The 10,121-nt window shown below is 36.9% G+C and overlaps 1 protein-coding gene across 1 annotated transcript; it reads left to right on the forward strand.

The window, feature by feature from the left end:
* The first annotated feature begins 2,246 nt into the window (after window positions 1-2,246).
* On the forward strand, window positions 2,247-3,443 carry LOC145073673 (carboxylesterase 1-like). The gene has a single exon (XM_079020189.1). The coding sequence runs from the start codon at window positions 2,281-2,283 to the stop codon at window positions 3,247-3,249; it is 969 nt and encodes a 322-aa protein (XP_078876315.1). The 5' UTR covers window positions 2,247-2,280; the 3' UTR covers window positions 3,250-3,443.
* The last annotated feature ends 6,678 nt before the right edge of the window (window positions 3,444-10,121 follow it).

Below are 10,121 nucleotides of genomic sequence, written 5' to 3' on the forward strand. Positions count from 1 at the left end.
TCTTATGGATCAGCCTAATTTGAATATGTGGCAGATGAGGTGGTTGGATGTAGTAAAAGATTATGATTGCGAGTTTTTGTATCACCAATGCAAGGCCAATGTGGTGACCGACGCCTTGAGTCGGAGGGCAGTCAGTACCCCTATTTAGGATGTGTGTTTGATGATGATTGTGATGACTCCAGTCTTAGCGATGATCAAAGATGCGTAATTATAGGCCATGAAGGAGGAGAATCGGAAGAGTGAGTGGGTGGTGGTCAGGTTTCAACTTTTAATATTGACAATAAGGGTTTATTGAGTATTCGTGGACGAGTTTTGGTACCGTATGCTGGTGGGGCTTGATGGGTGTTGATGGATGAGACCCACAAGTACGAGTGTTTCAGTTGCTCTAGTTGTGTGTAGTGTGAATAATACACGTGTATTTATAATATAATCTAGATAACTAAACGTCTAATATTTTCGGGATCCTCTTGAATAAGTAATCACATGTTGTTTTCACTTGGTATTCTTGGGTCTTAAGCTCGATTAAAATGATTCTTCAAGCTTGTTTGATCTTGTGTTGACTATGTCTGCATATATGAAGAATAATAAAAAATATATAACCGTTAAAAGTGTTAGGAAATATAATAATAATGGTCAGGATTCTAAGGTGTGCATCGGGATCTTGAGACTTCTTAAAGATTCGAGATCTTGGAGAGGTTTCAAGATCTTGACCCATAATAATACCATTCCAATGCTCGACATTGAGAGCAATAACAATAGAATTATTTCTTTTAGCAACGATTGATGTGTGTATTTTATTGTTCTTGTTATTTGAAGGTTCAAGGTTATAGTCCCACCATTCTGCATACCCTACAATTTCAAAACAACTAGTTTTGATATGCACGGTCTTGTTGCAATGACTACACTTGAGTGAGCTTTTATCAACCTAGTTTGATTTTGGTGGTTGTCAAGCTATAATAACAAATACATCGAGGTTATTAGAGTCTTCTAGGAGGGTGGCATGATGTGTAACTTCCCTACAAATGAGTGCATAACATTCCTCCAATTTTGGAATGGAATCCTTGCTAAGTATTTCATATGGAGTTTTTTTCGAATTATTATCTAAACTGGTGAGAAAAATATGGAGTCGTAATCGGTCAATTGCCCTATGAGAAGTTGTAACATCATATAGGTCTATCATGACCACCTTATCACGATGGTCTAACTCAAGAAAACTTGCGCTTAGTTTTCCATAATATCCCGAAAGTAGTTTACCGTTCTGTTTGGATGTAATTAAATGCTTTTCGGTTCGATGTGAAAACTTGCAATTCGACACTACACTCCATATTTCATATGCAGATGGTATAAGTAAGTCCCTTTTCATGATATCTGATGTCATTGACATGAGTAGCTACTGTTTCACCTTATGGTTGTCGGCGTACCACTTTTCATATCCTTCGTTAGTTATTTTGGTAGGATGTGTTTTTCCTCATGTATAAGAAATCTTCTCTCTTTTTGTTAGGTGCACAGTTTTATTCGACGAGAATTAATGGTTCTTGCTTTGAGTGCATGAGAACAAGTATGTTTCCCATGTTGATGTTGAAGATCCAGATTTTTCATCGGTCATCGTTGCATATTTGGAGAGACAATAGGAGATGGCAGGGTGGTGGCTGGAAGTGTATAAGATTTTACTGGATTTGTAGTTTTTAGAGCGTAAACCTGGTGTGACACCATCTTTAGAGCTTATTTTCATATATTAATCCAAAGAAAAAATACAATATTTATAACAGAATTGATAAACCAATTCTTGGGAGTAAGGAAATCAAATATTTATAAGAGAATTGATAAACCAATTCTTGGGAATAAGGAAATCAAATCCCTAATATGTCTCTTATATAGATTTCAATCTACGCAAGTCTTTTATTTAAAAAACGAATCTCTACATGGGTAACTCAACCCTGACATACCATATTTAAAAATTTCAGGTATCCCAATTTTGTATTATGTATATCAGATTAATCTTTCGGCATAATAAAAACCCAATGTAAATTAATAAAGATAACAAACCGCTCAACGAAAACAAAATACATAGGTTAATTATAATCCTTATTATTTTATCTGGAGGAAAAGATTCTAATTTAACACAACTTGGTCTAAGTAGGTATGTAAAGAAATGATACAAAAAAGTGGAGTGTATTGCACACAATTAAAAAAGTAATCCCGAGAAAAAAAGTCCAATTTTTTTTTCCGTATATATTGAAATTCATCTCGTATCCTATATTCACACCTTCTAGCTCAAGCATGGCCGGAGAAAACCCACCAATGATAGCACTCAATCCCGACGGTTCTTACACTCGCAATATATCCTTCCCATCATCCCTTCCCACACCAGATAAAGATTCCGACACTCCAGTGCTCAGCAAAGATGTAGTCATCAACAACATTAACAAAACCAGTGTTCGAATTCACATCCCGAAAGAAACTGCAATCTCCATGGAAACTCCTTTAAAAAACCTCCCTCTCATCGTTTACTTTCACGGTGGAGGCTTTGTTCTCATGAGTGCAGCTTCAACCATCGTACATGATTTCTGTGACCATCTGGCGGCCGAACTCCCAGCTGTGGTGGTGTCAGTTGACTACCGCCTAGCCCCAGAAAACCGCCTCCCAGCAGCCTACGACGATGCTTTGGAGGTTTTGCTTTGGATCAAATCGGCCCAAGATCCATGGTTGACCAATTACGCTGACGTGTCGAGTTGTTACATGATGGGCACCAGTGCTGGTGCAAACATAGCATACCATGCAGGTGTACGTGTATCCCAACGACTTCACGAGCTCGAATCATTGAAAATCAAAGGACTAATCTTGCACCATGTGTACTTCGGAGGGGAGGAGCGGACGCTGTCGGAGATACAGCTGGCAGAAGCCGGACAGTTGACTCTAGCAACTTGTGATTTCATGTGGGGTTTGTCGCTGCCAGTTGATGCAATTAGCCGTGAGCATGAGTATTGCAACCCGATGGCGGGTGGTGGTCTGGATGATATAAGTCGGATCAAGGAGGTGGGTTGGAGGGTGATGGTGACTGGTTGTTCTGGTGATTTGTTAATTGATCGTCAAAGGGAGTTTGCAAAGACTTTAGAGTTGAAGGGTGTGGAGAATACGTGTTTGTTTGAAGAAGGTGGTGACCATGGGATTGAATATTTTGACAAATCGAAAGTCAAAGATTTGTTTAAGTGGATCTCAAGTGTCATGTCAACTAATGAGACCAAGTGAGTTCTTGCTAGAAGAAGAAAGTTGACGTCATCAGAAATAAATCGATGCAAGTTGTTTGGATTCCTAAAATTAAGTGTAATTGGTAATCTTTTATATTTTGTAGGCTTAAAATCTGTAGGTCGTAGGTGTTGTATATGTCGTTCACTACTAGAAAACTACTATAATAGACCCAATTTATTATTGTAGCAAATAAATATATGGTTCTTAAATAACTATAAGATTTACACTTCACACTTCACAATTATTTATGATTTTTGTGATTTACAATCCAATCAAAATTAGTTGTCTAGGCTCATGAACTTGTTTAAAGCACTAATAAATATGGATGAAACACCTTCGTGAGAGTGAAGTGTAAATATTTGCTGAGGTTGTGTTGAAGATCATATTTGCTGGTGTTACTATCCTCGCATCATCAAAACATTGCTGCCTATTGACACTTATACTCCTGAATTGTCTACTATCCTAATACATCTTAGGTCATGCTATTCCTTATATAGTTATATGACCATTTTACCCCTGGAAGATATACCAGAAACAAATGTTGATCTTTTAGTTGATTGCTGTCAGATTTCCTCAACATCTTCACAATGTTGTAATCTTCGTATTTTTTTAAGCGTAACTAGACATATTATTATCATATCTTAATTAGTTTAGTTTTTCAGGATTTTTGGATCCACCACTACGTGTATTACGATGTAGTTATTGATTAAGTGTAAGACACATCTTTTAAAAATTAAATCAATTTAGCCTTGGGATATGCGCTTTTTGACAATTTAGAGTGCATCTCCCATCAAATTTAAGTTTTAGTTTGATTTTAAATTCTTGTTGACTTTAGCACTAATCATGGATTACTTGTTGCTTTAATTATTTAAACCATCATATAGCCATAAATTATAATTTCCACAGGACTTAGGAACTCTGTTTTTCATCCCGATTCTCTTTTTGTGCAGTTGAGGTTGCATCAGGCTAAACAATATGGCTTGGCAGATGTCTCTCATGTGTTTGTGTTCAGGGAAGAGAATGCGACTCTCGCCCATCATTTGATTTGACCCCTGCCTCAAGTATGGCTAAGTTTGTTAAGATGATTAATGCATGTGATTTTCTGTAGCACACATGGATCTGATCAAGATCTAGCCCTGTCCCTTTGCTTTCACTTTTCTTGCTCATGAATTCCATCTGGTTTCTAGCCAACCAAGCATATGACAAACTTTAATTCATTCATATTCAAAACCTTCTAGATTCCAATTAAGTCCTTTCAAAGCATTATGCAAACAAAACGCCCCAAGAGATGACATGGATATAATCTTTCCATTGTTCCACATTTCTATTATTCCGTATTGTCAAACATGGTTAACCGACATGTCCTAATGTAACGACCCGAATTTCCCATTCTGTGGTAAGTTTCCGTTACACCCTTTCGTTAAGTTAACCTCTCATCTTGGTTTAAGTCATGTTTTGGGAGCCAAAGTGTAAGAGAATGATTATTGGTCATGTGTAGGGACTTAGTGATCATTTTCTCATACTTTAAGGACCTAACTTTAAGTTGGTGATGTATTTAAGCTAGCATAACCCTAAAATTTGGGAATCTCATTCCATTTGCAGCCAATAATTAGTTTGTGAGATAGTTCTTTATGAGAGTTATGTTGTTTGGGTGTTGGTGATGATTTGTTGCTTTTGTGGTGGAGTTCTAGGGATGTTCCTTGGATTTATTTCCTTTCTATCTCATCCTTTGCAACATCACAAATTTCCAGAAGGCATGTTGTTTTTTCATTGATGTTTTTTTTTGTTATTTCTTATCACATTCATGAGTAAGCAATGGCTCCAACATCCATGGTCACTATAGTCTTGGAGGGTTGGAATAATCCCACAAGGGGTGTTGATTGGACTTAGACCGGACATGAGAGAGTAGATGATCGAAAATTGTTTATATGATTGTCAGCCTTTCCACAAAACGGTATACTAGTAGTCACAGTGTGCTAACCCTAGGGGGGGCGGGGGTGTTTACATTTCCTAATCGCGACCTGAGGTCAAAACTGCTACACAGCCGTTCCCTAGTCGCGATGCGTTTTTTGGCAAAATATATCCCCTTCTATTTTGTAACCTGTTTTCGACAGAACTTTTTTTAAATATTTTAGGGTGCTTGGTGGCTTCCCGAAGAGTGTCTTCATGAGTTCATTGCTTCCCATAACTTGGATTTGAGGTGAGTCATTCTTTATGGCAATTTGGTATATAAGTCATACATTTGCATGTACTAGTACAATTCAATTACTATAGGAATCCATCCATATGATGTGTCATGCTCTGTTTTGTATGAGAAGCATGTACTGTAAGGTCAAGTTAATCTGCTATGAATAAATTGTGTAGAGTAAATTTACTTGCCAGATAACATGATATGATGGTTTGGATGAAATGAGATGCTAGGATCATGTTAGAAGTGAGGTATTTGTTTTTGATGTTATTGTGTGATGATTATGCTTTTTGTGATTCTGGAATATGTTAATCTGAGAATCAGGAAATACATGCTATTGTAGTATAATGCTTGAAAGATGAATTATGATTACATTTTTATATGGGATGAATTGTGTTGTGATATACCATGAAATAATGAACATTAATCAAGCATTGTTACATAAAAATGAATATGGGAGAAAATAATGCATGACCCTTATGTGTGAATTAGTAATGAATGAATTAATAATGGGGAATACAGGTAGCGGCGTTAAGGGTAGTAACCTAACTAAGGTGCATACCTTATCTAGATTTAACGGTGGCCTATTAGGTTGGGACAATACCGATATGCGAAGGACTTAAGCCAAAGCAGTCTTGAGTGTATTCTAGATAACCATTTCAAATACATGGTCACAACGTGTGAGGACCGGAGTGATGTTAGCTATGATAAGATGCAGGATCAAGCATCATGTTTGAGTGGGGGTATATGCGATGAAAATACAAAGTTGTACCACTCTCGAACAACACGGAATAATGTTACAAAGCAACAGTGGGGAAGTAAAAGACTCTTGCAGCTTCCATGGATGAGGTTATTAGGGTGGAGGATGATTTTTCTGTACAGGGTCGTGCTTATGTGAGATATGGATTGAAGAGGAAGTGAGAGGGTCCATCTGAACCCTCCAAGAAGAAGAAGAATTTCTATAGGAAAGAGAGTGACAACCCGAGTTTCTTTGGGAAGTTCCATTCTTCTCTAAAGGGTTCATGTAGTAGCAAGACCATCAGTTGCAAGTGTTGTGGCCAAATAGGACAAAAAGCGGTGGAATGTAAGATTGCCAAGCATATTTGCTATAATTGTCAGCAGACGGGGCATCCAAGTAAGCAATGTCCTAACCAGAAGGTTACCATAGGTAGTTCAGGGCAAAAGACCGAGGTACCTAAAGTGTCAGCTCATGCTTTCCAGATGAAAACAGAGGAGGCCAGACGCGATGATGAGGTTATATTCTAAAGTTTTTTAGTTAGTGGTTTGTCTATTATTGTTTTATTTGATGCTAGTCCTATTAGATCTTTTGTATCCCTTATGTTCTATGCTCAATTTGTGATTCCTCATAGACCATTAAGTTATGTTTTTTGATATAGAGGTAGCAGTAGGGAATTTTGTTCCAGTACGAGAAAATTTTAAGGGGTGCTCGATCGTAATCTTTGATCACACCTTTATTTTACTTTGATTCCGATCGGGATCAAGTCCTTCGATGTTATCCTTTGTATAGATTGGCAGTCATCCAATTGGGCTAAAATTCTATACATTACAATGTGCATTCTTATACTGCTTGCTAAAGAGGGCATGTTATTGTTCATGAGCATAAATATCTAGGATCCATTCTAATAATTTATATATTGAAGGAACTTAAGTGCCTTATGAAGGGAGGTGAGGTCTTCTTGGCTCATGTGATTGAGAGCTCAAGGAAGATGGTGGGTCTCACTGACGTAGAGGTGTTTAAGGAGTATAATGATGTTTTCCCTGATGATTTTTCTGGTTTATCACCACAGCATGAGGTAGAATTCCATATTGATCTTGTTCTTGTCACAAGTCGAATAGCCAAAGCACCATATCGGTTAGCTCATTAAGAAATGAAGGAAATGTTGTCTCATCTTCAGGAGTTATTAGAGCGGGGTTTCTTTCGAACTAGTTCCTCGCCTTAGGAGGCATCATTCCTCTTCTTGAAGAAAAAGGATGGTTCTATATAGATGCACATTGACTATTGGGTGTTGAATAAAGTGAGTTTGATTAATAAGTACACACTTGCAAGGATCGACTACCATTTCTCAAAGATAGATTTATGTTTTGGGTATCATCAGGTGTAGCTCTTTGAGCGGGATGTTCCCAAAACTATTTTCATGAAACATTTTAGGCATTATGATTTCTTGGCGATGTCATTTGGGTTGCCAAATGCACTTGCAATTTTCGTGGACCTGATCAGGTATGTCGTCTATTTTTGGACAAATCACTTATAGACTTTATTGATGACATCTTTGTGTCTTCTTGGAGAGCCAAATATCATCATAAGTATTTGCAAGAAGTGTTCGATAGGTTGCTTAGGGAGAATATTTACGTAAAGTTCTCTAAGTGTGAATTCGAATTAAAGGAGTTACGGTCTCTTGGATATATAGTTGGATTAGAGCGGATTAAGTGGACCCAACTAAGTAGTGGCGGTTAGGGAGTGGCCTAAGCCAAAAAGACTCCTACCGATAATGTTAGGTTCTTGGACTGACAGGGTATTACAAGAGGTTTATCAAAGAATTTATCCAAAATTGTTGGTCCGTTGACCAGGTTGAAGGGAAAGGTTAAACCTTTCGTTTGGGCTGAGAAGTAGGAGGAGGCATTATAGACCTTAAAGAGACTTCTATGTGAGTCTCCTGTTATTTTGTGACATCCCCATTTTTACGCCTAGAAAAGACCGATTTGTTAATGCTGTATTTTGAAAATCAGAGTATCTTTTAAAGAAATATGTTGCGGAATTTGTTCCTAGAAAAACATGATAAATATGTTATCAAGTGATTTCTGAAGAAATGTATTTTATTCCTATTAAAACGTTAGGATGTCATCGTCAATACAGAACATAAGCATAAACAGACCTTACATTCATTTACACTAGTGATCTACATTTCCTTAATCTCTTAGTGTAATGTAGCTTCATATCGATACCTATGATACAAATAAACTGAGTGGGTCAGGTTGGGAAACTTGGTGAGTACATAGGGATTTCAATCCCACAATGTTATATCATATATATATTTTAGAACTCACAAGTATACAATTTCACCATGTATAAAAAAACTCTTACCCCACACCGTCAATCCACTCAACGACATTGTCCATACTCTCGGATCTAAAACTTACCTTTTTATTTAATCCATACTCCCATATCTAATCCATGCTCTCGGATCAATAATTGTGCCCATTCTTTACTCTCGGACTAGGGACAATTGTCTATGTCTAAATCCATACTCCCGGATTAACGACAAATAACTATGTCTTATCCATACTTTCGGACTAAGGATAACTGACTATGTCTTAATCCATGCTTCCGTATTAATGACAAATGACTGTGCCCAATCTAAACTCTCAGACTAGGGATATGAATGACTATGTATAATCCATGCTCCTGGATTAATGACATAATTTAAAGTTCTATTCTCCGTGTATATCTCACTCGTACTCATAATAAGATACTACCCAATATTTCTCATAATTAATTTAGGTTTATTTTTATCCTAAATCGTCATATATTATAAGGTATGCTCTTTAACATGTATTTCAGGCAAAATAAAATATTTCACACATAAACATACATTTAATACTTTAGTCAATACTTGTATTAAAATCATGTCCATGAAAGGGACTATGCACTCACTTGTTAAGGTGGTGATTCCGATCTCAGACAGCGCTTCGCTTCTTAAAAATCATTTCCTTCGACAAAACCTAGTATTATTACCACTAGATTTTAGTCTAATATTTATTACGACTGATTATTAGTCTAGATTCATCATTAACTCAGAGTCTACTTCATGATCTATCATGTAAGGAACAACCAGGTAGGATCATATCGGAGGTAGGGTCTGTCTAGTATATGAAGTATACTGTTTTGAAATCCCACTTTAAACACCTTACTAAATCACAGCCTAGACATCATCCCCTTAAGTAGATCAATCAGTATAATAACTTTGAATCACTGATAAATCTTATTTATAGGTTCATAATAATGATATTATATTGAAATATAAGCTATATTTGACGTAGGGTAGACGTATCTCACTTACAATGGGTTTTGCTAAAAACCAGGTTTCGCTGGAGCAGAGCTTCTGAACCGAAAAGCTCTTTTTCACGGAGCCTTAGGGCGCTATGGGGCTTTCCTCTAGCACCTTGAGGTTACTAGGAATTTAGAGTGGTTTTTGGAGTCTAGAGAGAAGTTATAGAGAGAAAGAAAGGCTTATGGTGTGATGAAAATATGAAAAATTCATTTTTTATTTATAAGGGGTTTGATTGTAAAGTTGGCCCTAAGTTTTGTCTCTATCTTTTGCGTACGAGATCCTTTTTCTACTTTCTTTATATCCATGCATTGGTATTTACGATTACTACAACTTTCATTTAGACCCGTCTGCTAATTCTCATTCTATCTCCGATTTACAAAACTGTATCGAATTTATTGCGCTCGAATAGTAGGGACTAAGTTTCGTCCATATATTTAACATACACGCCCTATTATTGACGTTCTTTATATCCACGCGTTGGTATTTACGAGTACTACAACTTTCATTTACACCTCGTCGACTAATTCTCATTCTATCTCAGATTTTGAAAACTGTATCAAATTTGACGCCCTCTAAGAGTAGGGACTATGTTTCGTCCATATCATTCGGATACG

Source organism: Lactuca serriola, chromosome 9, assembly GCF_051521515.1.
Source record: "Lactuca serriola cultivar US96UC23 chromosome 9, Lser_US96UC23_V15, whole genome shotgun sequence".
Taxonomy (NCBI): Eukaryota; Viridiplantae; Streptophyta; class Magnoliopsida; order Asterales; family Asteraceae; genus Lactuca; species Lactuca serriola.

Coding starts and splice junctions, on each gene's coding strand:
- LOC145073673 (XM_079020189.1), top strand. CDS start 2,281: ATGGCCGGAGAAAACCCACCAATGATAGCACTCAATCCCGACGGTTCT.